Source organism: Lethenteron reissneri, chromosome 10 (assembly GCF_015708825.2).
Source record: "Lethenteron reissneri isolate LAM-NWPU_2019-01 chromosome 10, ASM1570882v1, whole genome shotgun sequence".
Classification (NCBI taxonomy): domain Eukaryota; kingdom Metazoa; phylum Chordata; class Hyperoartia; order Petromyzontiformes; family Petromyzontidae; genus Lethenteron; species Lethenteron reissneri.
The window spans coordinates 5459361-5483854 of NC_083788.1; the positions used below are offsets into that span (position 1 = coordinate 5459361).

General features: G+C 50.0%; 1 protein-coding gene across 1 annotated transcript in view; it reads left to right on the forward strand.

The window, feature by feature from the left end:
• The window catches only part of LOC133340721 (matrix metalloproteinase-21-like), a 47441-nt gene extending 23426 nt beyond the window's left edge, over positions 1–24015 (forward strand). Inside the window, exons 4-12 of the mRNA XM_061549111.1 lie at positions 8398–8818; positions 9007–9013; positions 10289–10539; positions 10772–10911; positions 12218–12307; positions 12377–12425; positions 16842–17096; positions 22258–22430; positions 23644–24015. Coding sequence (XP_061405095.1) covers positions 8398–8818; positions 9007–9013; positions 10289–10539; positions 10772–10911; positions 12218–12307; positions 12377–12425; positions 16842–17096; positions 22258–22430; positions 23644–24015 — 1758 coding nt within the window. The remainder of the gene's footprint in view (positions 1–8397; positions 8819–9006; positions 9014–10288; positions 10540–10771; positions 10912–12217; positions 12308–12376; positions 12426–16841; positions 17097–22257; positions 22431–23643) is intronic.
• Positions 24016–24494: the final 479 nt, after the last annotated feature.

Consider the following 24494-nt stretch of genomic DNA (forward strand, 5'->3'; position numbering starts at 1 on the left):
CATCAGTGTGTGTGTCTGCGTGTGTGGCCTTAAACATAAAAAGGCGACGTTTCGGGCAATGGTCCTTCTTCACATCACATGGAGAGGCCGGAGAGGTGAAGAGGACCACTGGTAATGCCCGAGCCTTCAAGGCTATACCGGGGTGGGATCTTTGTCTTTGTGTATCACTGCGCCACCCGAGTTCGATGCCAGCTCACGGTCAACGGTGGTGACGAATATCTGAACCGGTCATGGGCTTCCCTCCCCTAGGGCGACTCAGCCTCAAATGAGTACGGGGTGCGGGTGTGGTTCTGGTCACACCACTGCCTCGCTCGTCATTTCGGCTTTCATATGTGCTACTCGTTAACAGCACTTGCCCCATGAGTCTGTCAAAGGCTCCACTGGGGACGTTTGTCTTTGTGTCTGTTGACAGCCAGCTTGAGTGTGCCTCTGTGTGTCTAGGTGTGTGTGTCTCTCTCTCTCTCTCTGTCTTTATAATAAAATAATCATTATCAGGAAAATGCTCCAAAGCAGTTTCAGAAGAAGATGATCTCACAAATAACAGGAGAGAACTACGGGACAGGTAAATGCCTTGACTTGAGTGTTGGTCTCACATTGTTGTTGTTGTTATTATCACCACGCAAATCGACAAAAGCGGGGACTTTTCAATGTCTCCTGGGAACTTCTTACGGGATTTCCCGGGACGATCCGGGGAAAAGCAGGGCCAGGTGGCAACCCTATTACAGCCACTCCATCCCAGTCAGTGAACCAGGTAGGTTCGCATGCTGCCTGTCGGAGCGTGACGCTCAATCGGTCACACAGTTGACGTGCAGCAAATATGACTGCTCCTATTTGCTGCTGGTGGCCAGTGCTGGATTGTCCCAGTAGCACAAGTAGCTACATTTGTAGCACAAGTAGCTACATATGCAGTAGCTACATATGTAGCACAAGTAGCTACATATGCAGTAGCTACGGGCCCCGCACTTTCAAGGGCCCCGCGCTAAATGCTTTGAAGATATCAATTCCGGTTCAGCGATTTTGCACTTGCTCTATTACTACAGTACTATACCGCCTTCAACTTTTGTGAACGACTGGGTGTTTAAGGTTAGCGATTTTTCGTATCATCTGGCTGTATAGCAAATTAAAAAAATGCAATAACTTCACTATGCAAGTGAAAATTTCGTGTTTTTGTATTTACGTGTGTTTTTTTATTATTTAGGGACCCTTTAATAATATAATGCAACAGGCCCCGCACTCGCTTCATCCGGCACTGCTGCTGGTGCTGCTGCTGCAAGGAAACTGACGCCGGGCTGCAAATTCAGACGGCATTTGCGTCCGCGTGTTCTGCCACGTTTGCCGGCGAGGCGCTCGGACGGAAATGACATTTCCCCGTTGATTCGATGGCAAATAGTTGTTGTTGCTGCTGTTGTTGCCGCCACTGTTGTGTGCTTTGCGCGTTGAAGAGAATTATAAAAAAAAAACACCACCCTCGCGGGTAATTGCGAAGTCTCGTAAGCGCGATTTAAGGCGAGGTTTGTCAAAGAGGGGGGAGCGTGGAGCGGCAGAGGTGACGAAGCCCTCTGGGGCAGGGCCCGATGAAGGTTATTGTAGGTCCGAGGCACTTCTGTTTCGTCGGCCATCGGTGATAAACTTTCAAAAACAAACTCTTTGGTTTTTTCGGTAAAGTCACGTAGGTAAAAAAATGAAGATAAATTGAATCACGACGTTTTGGAGGCAACACAAGCTTCCGTCTTCAGGTGGAACCGTCACAGCTAAATGTTGCCTCCGAAACGTCGTGATTTTATTAATTTTAATTTTATAAAAACAATCTTGATTTGAAGCTTTCGTGATTGCAGGAATCCATACTCTTTGGTTCTTTCGGTAAAGTCACGTAGGTAGGAAAAAATAATAGATGACGACGTTTCGATCGCAACACAAGCGACCGTCTAACAATCTTGATTTTTTTTATTTAAAGTTGTTTACTTTTGCTGCCCCATGTCACTACCGCTACTACCGCCGGTGTCACTCCGCTTGTCGCACGCGTAGCACAGCCACGCCGCGCACTGCTCTCTGTTGAGAATGAGATCGCGTGCGAAAGACACAATATGAAGGTGTTATTTTCTTACTTTGCAATGAAAAAAAAACATCTCAAAAAGTGCATCTCCAGTTGTTAATTTGTCGCTCGATGTGTGAGAAAAAAAAACTGATTCACATGCCTCTTTGAATGTACACTGTTGCACTATCCTTGCAATATATTTATTGAAAAAGATATCTGGAGTTTTGTTTATCATATACAAACAAAATAAAACATGGGTCAACAATTATTATTTTTCGTAGGCCCATTCAGTTTTCGTAGGTCCTAGGCACAGTGCCTGCTATGGCCTCTTGGACAACGTGGTCCTGCTCTGGGTGCAGTGCCGGACTAAGCTGGTGCGGGCCTGTTGCATTATGTTATAAAGGGGCCCTAAATAAAAAATAAAAAATATCTATAAATATTGAAAAACTAATGTTTTACTTGCATAGTAAAGTAATTATATTTTTTCATTTGCTATACAGCCAGATAATGCGACAAATCGTTACCCTTAAACACCCAGTCATTCATAAAAGTTGAAGGCGGTATAGTACTATAGTAATAGAGCAAGTGCGCTTGAAAGTGCGGAGGCCGTAGCTTCTACATATGTAGCTACTTGTGCTACGAGGACAATCCGGCCCTGCTCTGGGTGTCAGCGAAGGAGTTTAGGGCGTCGAACTGAGTTGTGTTTAAGTTGTCACGATGCGTTCAGCCGAATGCGTTGATTCGAATTGCGTTGTTGGAGGAGATGAGAGAGAGCCCCGTTTAGATTCACCCACGTGACGTCGCTTTACGGAACCCCGGTTATAGTGAAACACAACGCGGAGGTCGTCTTCACTTTATTTAACACGAATAAGAGATCGATTTATTGTCGATTTTAGTTAAACACTGGAGAGGTCATAATAGAGGGTTTCCCCGTTTTTCTGGCAACAAAACTGAAACTTTTTACAAGGAATCATGTCTGCATTAACCACAACACTCGTGGTCAAAATGCAAACAAAAAACACACTCTGATAATGTATGCATTGTGCTTGAAACTGATTGGTCCACACCAGAGACAGCTTTCTCTTGAGCCTCGTCTCAATTGGTGCTAGACCAGAAGACGCCAAAAGGCGTACAGCTCAAAGACAACGCACTATCAAGCCCTCATTACTTTGATAGTGGCAAGGCTCAAAAGAAAGCCGTCTCTGGTGTGGACCAATCAGTTTCAAGGACAATGCACTATATTATAAGAGTTTGTTTTTTGTTTGCATTTTGACCACAAGTATTGTGGTTAATGCAGACATGATTCCTTGTAAAAAGGTTTCAGTTTTGTTGCCAGAAAAAAGGGGAAAACCCCTATTATTATATTTTGGTACTGGCAAAGGAGGTCTAATGACTGGAGATATCGTTTAGAACGAATTGGCTCTTTATTTAGCCACGTGAGAGAGGTTACTGAGGTTGCATCGTTAAGAGTACTTTATCCAACCAACTCAAAGCTCATTGTATAGATGCTCAACTTCTTTCGCACCGTACGTAGCCAACCGCGGTTAATTAATCGGAGGTGCGGTGGAAAGACAGCTAAACACAACAACAAGAAGCAGTTCTAAAGAAACGAGTTTGTCAATCATAATGACAATTTTAAAGGTGGATAGCTCCCAGTGGCTTCATAACATCGGAAGGGAAGAACGTTCCAGACGGCCGCAGAAGCGCATCTGAAAGCTCCCCGCGATGCGGTGACCACCACCGTCTTTTTTGTTCGATGGCTCGCAGCCCAAAAGCCGCCGCCGCTGCTGCTGCTGCTGCTGCTGCGAGGGTGACCCCCGGAGTTCGCGTGCCTGGTGGTTTATTCTCCTGGACGAGATCAGCGAGGTACATGTGTATGTTGAACTTCTTTCGCACCGCACATCGCCAACCGTGCTCATCGGAGGAGCAGGAGAAGGACAACAAACTCAACACAACAAAAGCAGTTCTAAAGAAATGAGTTTGCCAATCTAGATGATGATTTAGAAGTGCATAGCTCCAGTGACTTCATAACATCGGAAGGAAGAACGTTCCAGACGGCCTCAGAAGCGCATCTGAAAGCACCCGCGATGCGAGGATGACCCCCGGAGTTCGCGTGCTGGTGGTTTGTGCTCCTGGACGAGACCAGCGAGGGTGTTGTGGTTCATCTGTGGCATGCGCTTTCTGTGCGCAAACTTTATTTGCACCGAGCTCGTCGCTGTATGCATTGCCGAAGCGTGTGAGAGTTCATGTGCGTGCGTTGTATGTGGCTGTCGATTCACGCTCACAACCACCGACACCGCTGACGATTATGCGAACCGGTTCCGGGCCTCCCCTAGGTCGGCTCAGCATCGAACGAGTACCTTATGCGTGGTGTCAGCCACCCTGGCCCTAACCCACGTGTGCCGTGCCTGGCCTGCATAGCTGCTGGTTAACAACACTTGCCCCGACAGTCTGTTGAGGGCTATGCGGGGGATCTTTGCATTTGGTGTGTTATCCCATGTCTGTGTGTACGTGTGTCTGTTGATAGCCTGCGTGTGCCTGTGTGTACGTGTGTGTGTGTGCACGTGTGTGTTTACGCGTGGCTTTGTTTGCGTGTGTGCACGTGTGTGTGTGCACGTGTGTGTGTGTGTTTACCCCTGGCTTTATTTACGTGTGTGTGTGTACGTGTGTGTTTACACGTGTGTGTGTGTGGTGACGTCACACATCTTATTTCTTGTCGTCTTCTCTCGAACCCTCCCGGTCACGAGAAGACGCAAACGGAGAGGTGGGCGAAGCGAGCGAGCGAGCAGGTCAGTCAGTCCCTGACACCACCATCATCATTAGCAGCAGCAGCACCAACACCACCATCACTAATGCTATCACCGCCACTAACACTATCATCAACACTTATATTATCATTTGCACAAAGAAGAATATCATCATCATCATCATCATCACTCAAACTACCATCACTTAGACTATCACGATCAGCACTTACACTGTCGTCAGCACTTAAGCTATCGTCACTAATGCTTCCACTATCAGCACCAACACTGTCATCATCGGCACCAACACTATCATCATCATCGCGAATACCACCACATCACCATTATATCATCAGCAGTAAGCACGATAACTGTGGTGATGATGATGATGATCATCATCATCATATCGCACCACTAACAACACCACGATCATCATTCACACTCACACCATCGCCATCACAATGAATACTATCACCATCACCATCGTCAAGAACACCACGACTTCCATCACGATAATCATCATCAGCAGCATCACTGACACCATCATCACTAACACATTCATCACCACCATCATCATCAGCAGAAGCATCACTAACACCATCATCACGGACACATTCACCACCACCATCATCATCAGCAGCGGCATCACTAACATCATCAATATCACAGCCATCATCATAAACAGGACCGCCATCGCCATCACCAAACACCACCATCATCACCACTTTATGATTATCGTCATAATCATCATAATCAGGTGCGTTTCGCGCGTATAGACGCGTGCGTGTGTGCGCATTTGTGTCCACGTGTGGGGAGCGGTGGTGGAGCGGTTAGCGCTGCGCTACGAACCTGGCGACCCGAGTTCAATTCACGCTCACGGTCAACACCAATGATGATTATCTGAACCGGCCCTGGGCCTCTCCTAGGTCGACTCAGCCTCAAACGAGTACCTGGTGCGGTGCGTAAAAACATCGCCGCGGGGGGAGACAAAGGCGGCCGGGCGTGGTGCTGGCCACCCACCCCCCTCGTGCGCCGTGCCGGCCCTTCATACGTGCTCGCTAGCAGCACTTGCCCCAACGATCTGCCAAGGCTACTCGGGGGATCTTTGTCTTTGTTTTGCTGCCCACGTGCCATCGCCTGCACGCGCGCGTTTGCGCCGCTGCCGAGCACATGAGCCCAAGCGTTCGTGACGCCAGGCGGCCAGCAACTAGCATCGGCAATCACTCGTTCACAGCTGCGATCGATAAAGGATGAATGACCGTTTGCAAAAGTGGCGCACTTCATTCCCAGATCCCAACAATGCGCCACCGCCGTGTGCGTGGTTGTTTGGTCGTCGTCAAAATTGTTGTTATATTCTTCGGGTTTTTTCGGTAAAGTCACGTAGGTAAAAAATTAAAATTAATTAAAGTAAAATAAAAATCACGACGTTTCGGAGGCAACACAAGCTTCCGTCTTCAGGTTGGAACCGTCACAGCACGATAGCTGTATCAGCTACCGTCACAGCTATCGTGCTGTGACGGTTCCACCTGAAGACGGAAGCTTGTGTTGCCTCCGAAACGTCGTGATTATTTTAATTTTATTTTATTTTTATTAATTTTAATTTTTTACCTACGTGACTTTACCGAAAAAACCTAAGAATATGAATCCTTGCAGTCACGAAAGCTTCAAATCTAGAATTACTGTAGTTGTTGTTGTCGTGAGTGTGGAGGAGCGGTGGCGCAGCGGTTAGCGCGCTGCGCTACGAACCGGTTCAAATCATCGTGACTTGTGTCGTTGGCTGTGAGCGGGAATCGACGGCCACATGCACGCGCGCACACACACACACACACAACACTGAGATGCTGCGATAACAATGAGCTTCGTGCGTTTAAAGTATTAAAGTAGCACTCGTTGCACACGAAGTGCTTGCCACAAATGAACCACAACGCCCTGCTGCTGATCTCGTCAAGAAGCACAAACCACCAGCACGCGAACTCCGGTGATCATCCCCGCAGCAGCAGCAGAGCGGCGGCTTTTGTCTGCGAGCCATCGGACAGAGACGGCCGTGGTCACCGCATCGCGCGGCGCTTTTAGACGACGCTTCTGCGGCCGTCTGGAACGCTCTTCCTTCCGATTTTAGGGAACCACTGCAACTCTGCACTTTTAAATCATCATCATCATCTAGATTGACAGACTAATTTCTTAAGATCTTTTTCATATTCTTAGGTTTTTTCGGTAAAGTCACGTAGGTAAAACATTAAAATTAATAAAAGTAAAATAAAATAAAAATCACGACGCTTCGGAAGCAACACAAGCTTCCGTCTTCAGGTGGAAGCTTGTGTTGCTTCCGAAACGTCGTGATTTTTATTTTATTTTACTTTTATTAATTTTAATGTTTTACCTACGTGACTTCACCGAAAAAAACCTAACAATATGAATCCTTGGCGTCACGAAAGCTTCAAATCTAGAATTCTTAAGATCTGCTTGTTATCTTTAGTTTATTGTCTCTTCTCCCGCGCCTCCGATCAAGGCGGTCGGCTGCGTACGGTGCGAAAAAAATTTCGATGTAAAGCTTTCGTGACTGCAGCGATTCATCTTCTTGGTTCTTTCGGTAAAGTCACGTAGAAGGGGAATAATGAAATAATAATAATAATAAAAAACATTGTATTGTATTTTATTATGTTTTATTTTGTTTATTATTTCCCTTCTACGTCACTTTACCGAAAGAACCAAGAAGGTCCTCTTCTTGGTTCTTTCGGTAAAGTCACGTAGAACGGAAATAATACAATAATAAAAATAAAACATTATAAAATAATTCTCACGACGTTTCAGCCACAACGCAAGCAGCCGTCCTCAGGTGGAGAGCAGGTCTGTCGAGAAGACAGAGTCTGAATGACACACTCCAGGCTTGGAGCGACTATTTAAGCTGGGATGGAGGGGGGAAGTGCGCCTTGACAAAATAATTTGCATATCAAGAGGAATTTAGCATATTTATGGGAAATGCAGATATGCGATTAGTACTACTTGTGAAATGCGTAGGTGGTGCGAAAGAAGTTCAACACTACACACGGGGCCTCCACCACCTCCACGTGACCTCATGTCTCGTCGCGACTCGAGCCTCTGCTGGGCCTCCCTCGGCGCCTCCTGCCTGCCCCCCCTACTCCTCCTGCTCCTCCTACCGGGTCTGGGTTCGACCCCGGGGGCCGCTGACAACGCGGCCCCAGGCCTAGGCAGGGATCTGAGTGAGCTCCGAGGGCTCCGTCTTGGCCTGCGACCTCCGAGACCGCCCATCTCTGCACGCGCAGCTCAGGTGAGGAGCAAGGGTCAAGGTTCGACCCACCCCCACCCACCCCACCCACCCCACCCACCCCACCCACCACCCCTACTATAGCCGGTGCTTGATACGTAACATTTCGACACCACGCGAAATGAAATATGCCGATTTATAATAAAGTTTTTTTTTGGGTCAGATCGCGTTAATTTGACCAAATTCCGCCTCTCGCAATCAAACCCTATATTCACATACCGTGTCGACTGCCTTTGCGAACAACAATGATGCCGTCACGTGGGCACTTCGAGAGATGTGATCTCCAAAAGCCAAACAATCGCGATCTGAACTCCGAACTTGTTCGCGGGCAGATCTTCCTGGCTCGGTACGGCTGGCTGGACCCCGTGCCGTGGAGAGAGGGCTCTGGACACGCTGACGCCGACCCCGCCACCGCCCCCTGGGATGACCTCGACTTTGCCAACCCCGTCCCGGACGAACTCCCCGTGGAGCCCGACTCGGAGCCAGCCCACTCGGACTCCGCAGAGCTGCCCGCTTGGGGAGCCGAGGCGGGTGCCGGGCCCCAAGAGGAGGCGTCACGGCGGGGCGAGCGAGCGGGGGGGCGAGCGGGGGTGGCGTTCTTCGTCGGCGTAGGCCCAGCCGTGGCCGATGCCCTGCGCAGGTTCCAGGCGGCGCACGGCCTCGAGGTCACGGGCCTCCTGGACCCCGGGACCAGGGAGGCGATGAGCCAGCCGCGTTGCGGTGTCCCCGACAGGCAGACCGGAGAGGCAGCAGGTGATTGGGGTGCTACTCGCTAACAGCACTTGTCACAGGCTATACGGGGAGATCTTTGTCTTTGCCTTTGTCTTTGTTTCCAATGTCACCTGCGATGTTGCTGGATGTGTGGACGATCGAAAGGTCTCGTTGCTCCACTTTTGCCGTCGCTGCGTTCCGCTGACACCGACTCTCCCGCCTTCCTGCAGCTGATCGGTTTGCCGCCTCGATCTCCTCCAGCGAAGCGACCGCCACCACCTCCACCATCACCTCCACCACATCCACCGTTAACGTCACCCCCAACACTATCACGAACACCTCCACACCGTCTTCCTCCGCAGTGAACACCACCGCTACGCCACATACCTCAACCACCGCCACCGCTGCCACGACCACCGACCCCAATACCATCACCTCCCCATCGCCTCCCTCCGTCACCATAATCGCGAACACCTCCACATCACCGGCTTCCACCACAGCCACCATCACCCCCAGCATCTCCGCGAGGGCTCACACTCCTGCCAACACCATCACCAACCACTCCGCGTCACCTCCCTTCATCACCACCGCCAACATCATTAACGCCACCAACACATCCGCGCCACGTTTCTCCACCACCACCACCACCACGACAGCCAACAAGAACCTCACGGCCTACGACCGAAGCCGCACTCATTCACCATCCACGCCGCTCGTGCCGAACACTCAAACCACCACAACCACAACCACCACCACAACCACCATCAACCCCAAAATCTCCACAACCACTCACACTTCTGGCAACACCATCACCAACCGCCCCACGTCACCTGCCTTCATCACCACCGCCACTATCATCACCAACGCATCCACGCTACGTCCCTCCACCGACACTACCACCATCACCAACCGCTCCACGTCACCTGCCTTCATCACCACCACCACCAACATCATGGACACCACCACCATCATCACCAACGCATCCACGCTACATCACTCCATCACCACCGCCACCATCACCAACCGCTCCACGTTACCTGCCTTCATCACCACCGTCACCAACCGCTCCACGTCACCTCCCTTCATCACCACCACCACCACCACCAACATCATGAACACCACCACCACCACCAACGCATCCACGCTACGTCCCTCCACCGACACCACCACCATAACCAACCGCTCCACGTCACCTGCCTTCATGACCACCACCACCATCACCACCATCATGAACACCACCACCACCAACGCATCCACGCTACGTCCCTCCACCGACACCACCACCACCATCACCAACCGCCCCACGTCACCTCCCTTCATCACCACCACCACCACCATCACCACCACCACCACCAAATCTGACGTCGCCCGCAGCGCCGGGCGCTCGAGGCGGGCCCTCCCGTCACGTCCCAAACGCCGCCTCCCTCGTCGCCTCCACGAGTTCGAGACGAGGCGACGTCGCGACCTCCGGGGCCCGGTCGACGGTCCCGGGGGGCTCGCGTCGACCTCCAGGGCCTCTCCCGAGGAGGAGGAGAAGGAGGAGGGGGGGGAGGCCGCGCCGCCGCCGGCGGCCGCCTTCGCGGCCCGCGTGGTGCGCTGGAGGCTCCTGAGCGAAGGCTTCAGCACGAGGCTGAGCGTTGTGGAGCAGAGGGCCGTGGTGCGCCTCGCGTTCCGCATGTGGAGCGAGGTGGCTCCGCTCGTCTTCAAGGAGGACCTCACGTCCCCGCCCGGAGACGTGGACATCCGCTTGGGGTTTGGCACGGGTGAGGGCTCCTCCCCCGTGGGTGACTACCGCCTTGCTCGTGACTACCACACCCCCCGTGACGATCCCGTGACCACCACACCCCACGTGACCATCCCCTGACCGTGACCACCACACCCCACGTGACCACCACACCCCACGTGACCATCCCCTCACCGTGACCACCACACCCCACGTGACCACCACACCCCACGTGACCATCCCCTGACTGTGACCACCCCTCCCCACCCCAGGCCGCCACCTGGGCTGCCCGCATGCCTTTGACGGCTGGGGCCGCGAGGTGGCCCACGCCTGGACTCTGGGGGACGTCCACTTTGACGACGATGAGGACTTCAGGGGCCTCGGGGAGGCCCGGGGCATCAGCCTGCTCAAGGTGAGCGACAGAGACACAACGCGCGCGCGCGGGGAGCGGTGGCGCAGCGGTTAGCGCGACGCTGCGCATCGGAACCCGGCGACCCGAGTTCGATTCCCACTCACGGTCGACACCGCTGACGGTTATCTGAATCGGGCGCTGGGCTTCCCCCGAGGTCGACTCGGCCTCAAATCAGTACCTGGTGCGGTGGTGTGCAAACATCGCCACTGGGGAGACAAAGGCGGCCGGGCGTGGTGTTGGTCACGCCACACCCTCATGTGCCGTGCCGGCCTTCATAGGTGCTGCTCGCTTGCCGCACTTGCCCCAACAGTGTGCTTAGAGCTACACGGGGGACCTTTGTCTCTATCATAGGTGCTGCTCGCTTTGCAGCACTTGCCACAACAGTGTGCCCAGGGCTACACGGGGGATCTTTGTCTCTATCATAGGTGCTACTCGCTAGCAGCACTTGCCCTAACAGTGTGCTAAGGGCTACACGGGGGATCTTTGTCTCTATCATAGGTGCTGCTCGCTTGCCGCACTTGCCCCAAGGGTCTGCTAAGGGCTACACGGGGGACCTTTGTCTCTATCATAGGTGCTATTCGCTTGCAGCACTTGCCCCAACAGTGCGCCAAGGGCTACACGGGGGATCTTTGTCTCTATCATAGGTGCTATTCGCTTGCAGCACTTGCCCCAACAGTGCGCCAAGGGCTACACGGGGGACCTTTGTCTCTATCATAGGTGCTATTCGCTTGCAGCACTTGCCCCAACAGTGCGCCAAGGGCTACACGGGGGACCTTTGTCTCTATCATAGGTGCTATTCGCTTGCAGCACTTGCCCTAACAGTGTGCCAAGGGCTACACGGGGGACCTTTGTCTCTATCATAGGTGCTGCTCGCTTACAGCACTTGCCCCAACAGTGTGCTTAGGGCTACACGGGGGACCTTTGTCTCTATCATAGGTGCTGCTCGCTTTGCAGCACTTGCCCCAACAGTGCGCCAAGGGCTACACGGGGGACCTTTGTCTCTATCATAGGTGCTGCTCGCTTTGCAGCACTTGCCCCAACAGTGCGCCAAGGGCTACACGGGGGACCTTTGTCTCTATCATAGGTGCTGCTCGCTTACAGCACTTGCCCCAACAGTGTGCTTAGGGCTACACGGGGGACCTTTGTCTCTATCATAGGTGCTGCTCGCTTTGCAGCACTTGCCCCAACAGTGCGCCAAGGGCTACACGGGGGACCTTTGTCTCTATCATAGGTGCTGCTCGCTTTGCAGCACTTGCCCAACAGTGCGCCAAGGGCTACACGGGGGACCTTTGTCTCTGTGCGCCAGGTGGCCGTGCACGAGATCGGTCACGTGTTGGGGCTGCGCCACGCGCTGCTGCGCGGCTCCGTGATGCTGCCCGAGTACCCCGGGGGAGGGGCCGGCGGGGGGGAGGGGGGGGCCGGGAGGGGGGCCGGGGGGGAGGGCGAGGGGGGGGCCGAGGGGGAGGTCTGTGAGCTGCACCCCGAGGACAGACGTGCCGTGCAGCACCTGTACGGTGAGAGGTGACATCACCATCACCAACATCACCAACATCACCAACATCACCACCATCACCATCACCAACATCACCAACATCACCGCCATCACCAACATCACCAACATCACCACCAACATCACCACCAACATCACCACCAACATCACCATCATCACCATCACCAACATCACCATCACAAACATCACCACCAACATCACCATCACTACCATCATCATCACAGACGCGCCGTCCAGCACCTCTACGGTGAGACGCGACACCACCAACATCACCAACATCACCACCAACATCACCAACATCACCAACATCACCACCAACATCACCAACATCACCACCAACATCACCAACATCACCATCACCAACATCAGCAACATCACCGAGATCACCAACATCACCATCACAAACATCACCACCACCAACATCACCACAAACATCACCACCAACATCACCAACATCACCACCAACATCACCATCACCAACATAACCATCACAAACATCACCATCACCACCAACATCACCATCACCAACATCACCATCACCAACATCACCAACATCACCAACATCACCATCACCAACATCACCACCAACATCACCACCAACATCACCACCAACATCACCATCATCACCATCATCACCATCACCAACATCACCAACATCACCACCACCAACATCACCACCAACATCACCAACATCACCATCACCACCAACATCACCAACATCACCATCACCAACATCACCAACATCACCATCACCAACATCACCAACATCACCACCACCAACATCACCACCAACATCACCACCAACATCACCAACATCACCATCACCAACATCACCACCAACATCACCATCACTACCATCATCATCATAGACGCGCCGTCCAGCACCTCTACAGTGAGACGCGATACCACCAACATCAGCATCACCAACATCACCAACATCACCAACATCACCATCACCAACATCACCAACATCACCAACATCACCATCACCAACATCACCAACATCAGCATCACCAACATCACCAACATCACCAACATCACCATCACCAACATCACCAACATCACCAACATCACCATCACCAACATCACCAACATCACCATCACCAACATCACCAACATCACCACCATCACCAACATCACCAACATCACCAACATCACCATCACCAACATCACCAACATCACCAACATCACCATCACCAACATCACCAACATCACCAACATCACCAACACCACCAACATCACCAACATCACCATCACCAACATCACCAACATCACCAACATCCCCATCACCAACATCACCACCAACATCACCATCACTACCATCATCATCATAGACGCGCCGTCCAGCACCTCTACAGTGAGACGCGATGCCACCAACATCAGCATCACCAACATCACCAACATCACCAACATCACCATCACCAACATCACCAACATCACCACCATTACCAACATCACCATCACCAACATCACCAACATCACCACCATTACCAACATCACCAACATCACCAACATCACCAACATCACCATCACCAACATCACCAACATCACCAACATCACCAACACCACCAACATCACCAACATCACCATCACCAACATCACCAACATCCCCATCACCAACATCACCAACATCACCATCACCAACATCACCAACATCACCAACATCCCCATCACCAACATCACCAACATCACCAACATCACCATCACCAACATCACCACCAACATCACCTTCACTATCATCATCATCACGATCACCAACACCAACATCACCTTCACTATCATCATCATCACGATCACCAACATCACCTTCACTATCATCATCACGATCACCAACATCACCATCACCACCAACATCACCACCAACATCACCTTCACCAACATCATCACGATTACCAACATCACCACCACTACCATCATCATAATCACAGACGCGCCATCCACGGCGGAGGTGACGGTGGCACGGATGGAGGGACGGTGAGGCTGGGAATGGAGCCGCGTGATTTCCCAGCGGGTCGGTGAAGGAGGAATGACTCTATGGTTCTTTCGGTAAAGTCACGTCTAAAGATAAAATAATAAATTAAATAATAACATACGACGTTTCGATTGCAACACAAGCAATCATCATCAAGTATAAATGAAATAGCAACAAACATTTTAACCAGAAAACTATAGACAGACATATAGGCAGACAGATATCACCAAGATACATAGAGAGAGTAACACAGGCACAGAGAGGGAGATCGTCTCTGTGGCGAGGCCTTAAATAGACAGAGGGGACGGTGTCAGAGAGAGTTGGAGGGGTTAGAGAAAAAATTAACATGTCAATGAATACGAAGCACGCCTGGTAAAGTAAGTTGCTTGTGTTGCAATCGAAACGTCGTATGTTATTATTTAATTTATTATTTTATCTTTAGACGTGACTTCACCAAAAGAACCATAGAGTAATTCCTGCAGTCACGAAAGCTCCAAATTCAAGAAGGATGAATGAGTTGGAGCGTGATGGTGGAACGAGGACGCACGGTTGGGTGCGGCGTGGACGAGAGGCGACGGGGTACGGGGCACACGCGTGATGTGTTCGGGGGTCAATCTTGATTTGAAGCTTTCGTGACTGCAGGAAATCCATACTTTTTCGATTTAAAGCTTTCGTGACTGCAGGGATTCATCTTCTTGGTTCTTTCGGTAAAGTCACGTAGAAGGGAAGTAATAAAATAAGTAATACAATAATAAAATAAAACATAATAAAATATTATATTATATTATTTTATTATGTTTTATTTTTATTAAAATAATAAAAATTAAACATAATAAAATATTATATTATTTTATTTTATTATGTTTTATTTTTATTATTTCATTACTTCCCTTCTACGTGACTTTACCGAAAGAAACAAGAAGGAGAAATCCATACTCTTTGCTTCTTTCGATAAAGTCACGTAGGTACGAAAATAAAATCAATCTTGCGCAACACAAGCATCCGTCACCTGATGACGGACGCTTGTGTTGCGCCCGAAACGTTGTGATTTATTTTATTTTTTACCTACGTTACTTTACCGAACGAACCAACGAGTATGGTTGGGGGTCATCCATTCAGTGCGTACGCATGGAGGGGGAGGGGGGGGTTTAAACCAAATGCGTTCGCGTGCGTGTGGGGGGGTGTACTGACAATGTACGCATAGGAAACGGGGGGCTAGGGGGTGAAGGCTCGATAATAATGTGTCTACATTGGCCTTCAAATGAGTCAAATTGTCCGGCGGTGTGGACTATCTGTTTGCTTAAACACGTTCATATTACACTGGTCAAAAACAAAAACAAAATTCTGGCCTGGACTTTTGCAGCTGTTTTAGAATAATTTCAGGGTGCCGATTCCAAATCTGATCTCAGATTTGCTCTATCACATCTCATTTTATGCTATCGGCATACCCCATTTTCATTGATTTTACCCGAAATTAACTCTGTCACTTATTATTGCAAGTTGTTGCGAGTCAGTGACTGCTTCAGTGTTAAAATATGGTGCTGTATTTTTAGGATGGTGTGTTTATCACGTTTTAGCTGTGACGGTCCCACCTGATGACGGAGACTTGTGTTGCCTCCGAAACGTCGTGATTTATTATTTTATTTTATTTCCATTATTACTTTTATTAACTTTAATTTTTTTACCTACGTGACTTTACCAAAAAAACCTAAGAGTATGAATCCTTGCAGTCACGAAAGCTTCAAGAATCTAGAAATAAAATAACTCAATTAAATCACGACGTTTCGGAGGCAACACAAGTCTCCGTCTTCAGGTGGGACCGTCACAGCTAAATTTACTGTATCAGTAAATTCACTTGATACAGTAAATTTATCTCTGACTGTCCCACCTGAAAACGGAGACTTACTTGTGTTGCCTCCGAAACGTCGTGATTTCATTGAGTCATTTAATATTTATGTATTATTATTATTATTTTACCTACGTCACTTTACCGAAAAAACCTAAGACTATGACTCCTTGCAGTCACGAAAGCTTCAAGAATCTAGAAGTTAACATCTCGATAATTGTTTTTTTACCCTTCTATCTGGCAACAAAACTGACACCTTTTTACAAGGAGTCACGTTTGCATAGACCGCAATACCTGCAGTCATAATACAAACAAAAGACCATAACTCTGATAATGTGCACTGTCCTTGAAGTTGATTGGTCCACACCCGAGACAGCTTTCCTTAGAGCCTAGTCTCACATGGGTTGGTGGACCCGATGACGCCAAAAGGCGCACAACTCAAAGACTGCAGGCATTGCGGTCTATGCAAACGTGACTCCTTGTAAAAAGGTGTCAGTTTTGTTGCCAGACAGAAGGCTAAAAAAACAATTATCATATTTTTACTGGCAAATGAGGTTCCCATAGTAAAGTTAACATTTCCTTAACCCCCCCCCCCCCTCTAGGCGTGTGCGAGGGGCGCTTTGACGTGGTGCTGGACTGGGTCCGCCGTTCGCCCGACGACCCCACGGGGCCCCCACGCTACAACACGTTCTTCCTGCGCTCCGCCTGGTACTGGCTCTACGAGAACCGCAGTCAGCGCACTCGCTACGGAGACCCGCGGCCCATCGCAGCCGGCTGGCGGGGGCTGCCACCGGGCGGTGTCGACGCCTTTGTGCACGCGTGGACCTGGAGCCAGGACTGCGCCTATTTCTTCAGAGGTTCCATGACCAACATCACAACCATCATCATCACCATCATCAGTTTAACACGTAGGCTTTCGCGACGAATATTATTCATAATCAACGTTTTTGGGTTTAGATCGCGTTATTTATAAATGTGTCGTAACCCTCCACCACCCGACACGGCCAATCAGTAAAAAAGTGTCACGTTGACAAAAGACAAATAGTTCACTGCTTTAGCCCACCGGTGTGTTGAAGCGTGAAACCACAACATTTACAATTTGAGTAGTACGACGTTTCGCTGGTAATTGCATCCAGCATCATCGGGCAATTCGCCAGAATGGTGAGGCTCTGCTGTGTCTCCCGTTCTTATATAGAGCAGCAGCAGGGTGACGTCATCATTAACTCATCAGGTGCAAAGATTTGAGGGGGGAGTTATTGTAATTATATACTAGAACTAGCTGTACTACCCGGCTTCGCCCGGGACTTGTATCCACCACGGCTGGCCGCCTTTGTCTCCCCAGTGGCGATGTTAATACGCCACACCAGTTACTCGTTTTGCGGCTGAGTCCCTCCCTCACCACTCTCCCTCCGTCACCACTGTCCCTCCCTCACCACTCTCCCTCCCTCACCACTCACGCACGGCCGCCTTTGTCTCCCCAGTGGCGATGTTAATACGCCACACCAGTTACTCGTTTGAGGCTGAGTCGACCTAGGGGAGGTTCAAATAATCGTCACCGGTGGTGGCCGTGAGCGGGAATGGAACTCGGTTCGCCGGGTTTGTAGCGCAGCGTAGCGTTAACCACTACACCCACCGCTCCTCACACACCACACACGCACAGACACACACACAGACACACACAGACACGCGCAGACACACACAGAAAGACACACACACACAGACACACAGACAGCACGCTAACCACTACACTACCGCTCCCCACACACCACACACGCACACACACAGACACACACACAGACACACACACACAGACACACACACACAGACACAGACAGCACGCTAAGCACTACACTACCGTTCCCCCTACACAACACACGCGCGCGCGTCCATAGGTACACATACACGCGCTTGCTGCAGACACACACGACTTTCAGGGTGCGTAAGGCAGTAAACGACTGAAATAATAAAGCGGCAATGCTGTGCGAGGAACGCCTTAGACCTGCAACACATTTGTGTAATGCGAGCGTAAACACACAAACACATACAAACACATACACACACATACATACACACATACACACAAACACATACACACACATACACACACATACATACACACAGACATACACATAAACACAAACACACACATACATACACACAAACACATACACAATACACACACACATACATGCAGACACACAGACAGACACATAACACACATACATACACACACATACATACACAGAAACACATACACACATACATAGACACACACATACATACACACAAGCACATGCACACACGTACATACACACATACATACAGACACGCAGACATACACATAAAGACATAGAAAAAAACCCACATGCATACACACACACACAAACACATACACACACATACATACACACATACATAGACACACAGACATACACATGAACACATACACACATACACATGACCCGGCTTCGCCCGGGACTTGGATCCACGATGCCCGGCCGCCTTTGTCTCCCCAGTGACGATGTTCACACACGACAGCAGTTACGCGTTTGAGGCTGAGTGGACCTAGGGGAGGGCCAGGTCCGTTTCAAATAATCGTCAGCGGTGGTGGGCGTGAGTTGGAATCGAACTGGGGTCGCTCAACCAGCTTAATGACTATTTGTACAAAGAACATATAAAGAATCGATTATAATAACCAGGCTACAGTCCACATTATAGACTGCCAGTACACGCAATCAGCTTCATAAGCAGGCTAGAGTGTACATGATAGAGTGGCAGTACGCTCACCGAGCTTAATAAGCAGGCTACAGTCTACATGATAGACTGGCAGTGCGCTGACCCAGCTTAATGACTATTTGTACAGTGAACATTTAAGTAATTGATTGTTGGCGCGTTGGGTTTAAAAGTAATATTAATTGCACACATTGTGGTGGGGGTGGAGTGAAGAGTAGGAAAAACTTTGATGAATTTACCTCAGAGTGGCGTGGTGGGTGTCGAGGCCTAGTAGCGTGCAGAGCCTGCGGCCTCGCCTAAATTGTCCACCCGGCAGAGGCAGGGTACGGGTGGCGTGCCTTCCCCCCCCCCCCCTCAGCGCTCCAACAATACTGTGTAATGGCTATTATTTAATTATTTACGGAGCCTATGAAAGTGGCGAAGGCGTGGCTAGCCGTTGGTAGGGGCAACCGCCGTCCAATGAAACTGCAGCCCTTGGCGAAGGCGTCGCTAGCCGTTGCCAGGTCCAATGAAGCGGCGAAGGCGTCGCTAGCCGTTGCCAGGGGCAACCGCCGTCCAATGAAAGTGCGTATGGTCCGAAATCCACACACACACACACAGACGGACAGACAGACATTCACGATTTTATATATATAGATTGCCCGATGATGCTGGATGCGATTACCAGCGAAACGTCGTACTCAAATTGTAAATGTTGTGGTTTCACGCTTCAACACACCGGTGGGCTAAAGCAGTGAACTATTTGTCTTTTGTCAACGTGACACTTTTTTACTGATTGGCCGTGTCGGGTGGTGGAGGGTTACGACACATTTATAAATAACGCGATCTAAACCCAAAAAAGTTGATTATGAATCACCATCATCACCATCGTCACCGGGGTTTCCGTGTGTGTGTGTGTGCCTGTGTCTCGCTAACAGCACTTGCCCGTACATTTCAGTTTCATTTCATTTATTAGGTATAACCCTAAATTTCGATTTAAAGCTTTCGTGACTGCAGGGATTCATCTTTCTTGGTTCTTTCGGTAAAGTGGTCACGTAGAAGGGAAATAATAAAGTAATAAAAATAAAACATGATAAAATAATTCTCACGACGTTTCGGCCACAACACAAGCAGCCGTCCTCAGGTGAAGAACAGGTCTGTCGGAAAGACAGCGTCTGAATGAACACCAACAGGCTTGGCAGCGTATATATATATAATATGGGTTGGAGGGGGAAGAGCGCCTTGACAAAGGAATTTGCATATCAAGAGGAATTTAGCATATTTATGGGAATTATTATTTTATGATGTTTAATTTTATTATTTTATTATTTCCCTTCTGCGTGACTTTAACGAAAGAACCAAGAAGAAGAGGTATAACCCTGTGAGCCATGCGGCTCTTGACTCGGGTGCAACCGCAACAAAACAAAAAACATGAACAAGAAAACATCTTCAAAATGACTACACGCAACATAAAAAAAATCCTGGAAAAAACAGCAAAGTCCTACAGCGTGTTAAGGCTATACGGGGGATCTTTGTCTTTGTGTCTGTCCGTGTCTGGCTTCAGGACCAGCTCAGATAATCATGAATCGTCGCTGATGTTGACCGTGAGTGGGAATCGAACTCGGACAAACACGAGCGCATTGGTATTTAGAGCGTTACGTGTGGCCGCTGTCCGCTGAATGGAGAGTCATCAGCAGAACGTATTATACGGTCGGAATGAAAGGGACGCACGAGTGCGAGCTGTAATATGCTACTCGACGGAGGCTCGCTGCGATTAATGAGTTGATAGGAATCCAGCCGTTTGTGCTCTCGCCAAGGACGTGAATTGTGATTTCTTGATACAGATACAGATGGCGGGGGGTGGGGGGGTGACACTGCCGGAACAAGGCGTACACGCACGGGTATAGACACGTGCGCGCGCACACAGCATTCGTACGTGAAGGCAAAGACCTCCCGTATAGCCTCAGCAGACTGTTGGGGAAAGTGCCGTTGGCGAGCACCGCCCGGCCGCCTTTGTCTCCCGAGTGTTTACACGCCGCTACACCAGGCGCTCATTTGAGGCCGAGTCGACCTAGGGGAGGCCCAGGGCCGGTTCAGATAAACGTCACTGGTGGTTAGCCGTGAGCGGGAATCGAACTCGGGTCGCCGCTTTTCGTAGCACCAGCCGCTCCACCACCAGCACCATCATCATCATCAAGGTTATTATCATCATCAACACCAGCACAATCATCATCATCAAGGTTATTCTCATCATCAGCAGCAGCAGCATCATCATCAAGATTATTATCATCATCATCATCATCAACACCAGCACAATCATCATCATCAAGATTATTCTCATCATCAGCAGCAGCATCATCATCAAGATTATTCTCATCATCATCATCAGCAGCAGCAGCAGCAGCATCATCATCAAGATTATTCTCATCATCAGCAGCAGCACCATAATCATCATCAAGATTATTCTCATCATCAGCAGCAGCATCATCATCAAGATTTTTATCATCATCATCAACACCAGCACCATCATCATCATCAAGATTATTCTCATCATCAGCACCAGCAGCATCATCATCATCAATATTATTCTCATCATCATCATCAAGATTATTCTCATCATCATCAGCACCAGCATCATCATCAAGATTATTATAATCATCATCACCATCAGCAGCAGCATCGCTATCATCTTCAACATCACAAAGGCGGCCGGGCGTGGTGCTGGCTACACCGCCCCCTCGTGCGCCGTCGGACTAAATCGGTTCTCGCCTACCGATCTTTGCCCTGCCACCAACAGTCTGTTCAATCATACTTGGGGCAAACGTATTTGTGTTTATATATTTGTTTGCGTGAATACGAGCGTCCGTCACATGTACGTTGGTGTAACGTCGTTGCACGTGTGCAAGAGTGTTTAACGTGTGCCTGTGTCTGTGTGTCTCGGTGTGTGCCTGTGTGTGTATCTGTATCGGTATGTTCCTGTGTGTCTGTGTGTATTGTGGGGAGCGGTAGTGTAGCGGTTAGAGCGCTGCGCTACGAACCCGGGTTCGATTCCCGCTCACGGCGAACACCCAGCGACGATTATCTGAACCGGTCCTGGGCCTCCCCTAGGTCGACTCAGCCTCAAATGAGTACCTGGCGCGGTGCGTAAAAACATCGCCACGAGGGAGACAAAGGCGGCCGTGCGTGGTGCTGGCCCACCCACCCCCTCGTGTGCCGTTCCAGCCCTTCATATGTGCTACTCAGGAACAGCACTTGTCCCAACAGTCTATAGCTAAAGGCTATAAAGGGTGATCGTTGTCTTTGTAGGGTCCTATTACTGGCGCTACGACAGCGAGCGAGACCAAGCCTTCGTGCGAGACCCCCAAGGGGTCTCCTACCCCCGACTCATCTCAGAGGGATTCCCAGGGGTCCCGTATCCCCTCGACACGGCCTACTTCGACCGCAGGGACCAGAACATTTACTTCTTCAAAGGGAGTGGAGTGAGTTTCTTCAAATCTCCCCCACGCACCCAAACCCCCTACACTCCCCGCAGTGCCGGATGATCCTAGTAGCACAAGTAGCTACATGTGTAGTAGCTACTACTAGTGTAGCTACTGCATGTGTAGTAGCTACATGTGTAGTAGCTACTACATGTGTAGCTACTGCATGTGTAGTAGCTACATGTGTAGTAGCTACTACATGTGTAGCTACTGCATGTGTAGTAGCTACATGTGTAGTAGCTACTACATGTGTAGCTACTGCATGTGTAGTAGCTACTACTAGTGTAACTACTACATGTGTAGTAGCTACATGTGTAGTAGCTACTACTAGTGTAGCTACTACAGGTGTAGTAGCTACATGTGTAGTAGCTACTACATGTGTACTACATGTGTAGCTACTACACATGTAGTAGCTACATGTGTAGTAGCTACTACATGTGTACTACATGTGTAGCTACTACACGTGTAGAAGCTACATATGTAGTAGCTACATGTGTAGTAGCTACTACATGTGTACTGCATGTGTAGCTACTACATATGTAGCAGATACACATGTAGTAGCTACGGGCCCCGCACTTTCAAGGGCTCCGCGCTGTGGACCGATCAGTTTCAAAGACAATGCACATAGTATTATTATGATCAGAGCATGATTTTTGTTTGCATGGTCACCGCAAGTACGTTGTCGTTCACGCAGACAGGATTGCTTGCAAAAAGGATTATGTTTAGTGTTTTAACATCTTAACAGCTGTTTTATTTGCCAAACCTCCTGTCACATCTCTTGTATATACACTATGTTGAACTTCTTTAGTACCTACATTTCGATTTAAAGCTTTCGTGACTGCAGGGATTCATCTTCTTGGTTCTTTCGGTAAAGTCACGTGGAAGGGAAATAATAAAATAATAAAAATAAAACAATAAAATATTTCTCACGACGTTTCGGCCACAATGCAAGCAGCCGTCCTCAGGTGAAGAACAGGTCTGTCGAGAAGACCGTCTGAAACATTCAGACAGTGGTGGAAATTCCAACATTCAGACGCTGTCTTTCCGACAGCCCTGTTCTTCACCTGAGGACGGCTGCTTGCGTTGTGGCCGAAACGTCGTGAGAATTCTTTAGCACCGTACGTAGCCAACCGTTGACTCGTTCCCCCGTCCCCCCACTTCTCTTCCCGACGTCCCCCACCCCCCCGCACCCCTCGCCTCTCGCCGTCCCCAGGTGACGGTGTTCAACGTGCGCTTGGGCCGCGTGTCCCCAGGCCCTCCGCGGGCCCTGCGCTCCGTGTTCCCGGCCCTGCTGGGCCCAGGCGGGGACCACCCCGGGGGAGGCCTGGATGCGGCCTACTACTCGTACGCCCACGGAGCCCTCTTCCTCCTGAAGGGCCCTCACGCGTGGAGGGCCCTCACGGACGCCGAGAGGCGCGCCTGGGCCTCGGGCGGGTCGACGATAACGATGAAGGAGACGATGAAGACGATGCAGGAGACGATGCAGGTGAAGGCGACGCTGCCGCCTAGGAATGCACTGCTGCCCCGGCAAGCGACGGCGCAGATCTGGCGGGACATCTGTGATGCCGGTGCGGCCGGGGTTTAGCGGATGGGTGCACGAGGTGGTGGTGGAGGAGGAAGAGGTGGAGGAGGAGGAAGAAGAGGTGGAAGAGGATGTAGAAATGGTGTTGAAGGGGTGGTGGAGATAATTGGTCTTTTACCCTTCTATCTGGCAACTAAACTGACACCTTTTTTTGTTGCCAGATAGAAGGGTAAAAAAACAATTATCATATTTTTACTGGCAAATGAGGTTCCATTGGTGTAGGTGGTGGAGAGACAAGGGAAACAAATATATGGAAGACTTATGAGAGAGATGAAGATGATGATGATGATGGAGGAGGAGGGTGGAGGGGCAGAAGATTTAGAGGAGATGTAGGTAGAGAGATGAATGGAGGGAATGGGAGGTGGAAGTTAAAGGTGGAAGAGAAATGTGGAGGATGGGAGGTGCATGGGGGTAGAAGAGGGGTAGAGGAGAGTTGCAGCAGGAGGGTGCGAGCGTGGGTGGTTGAGAAGAGGTGCTGGAAA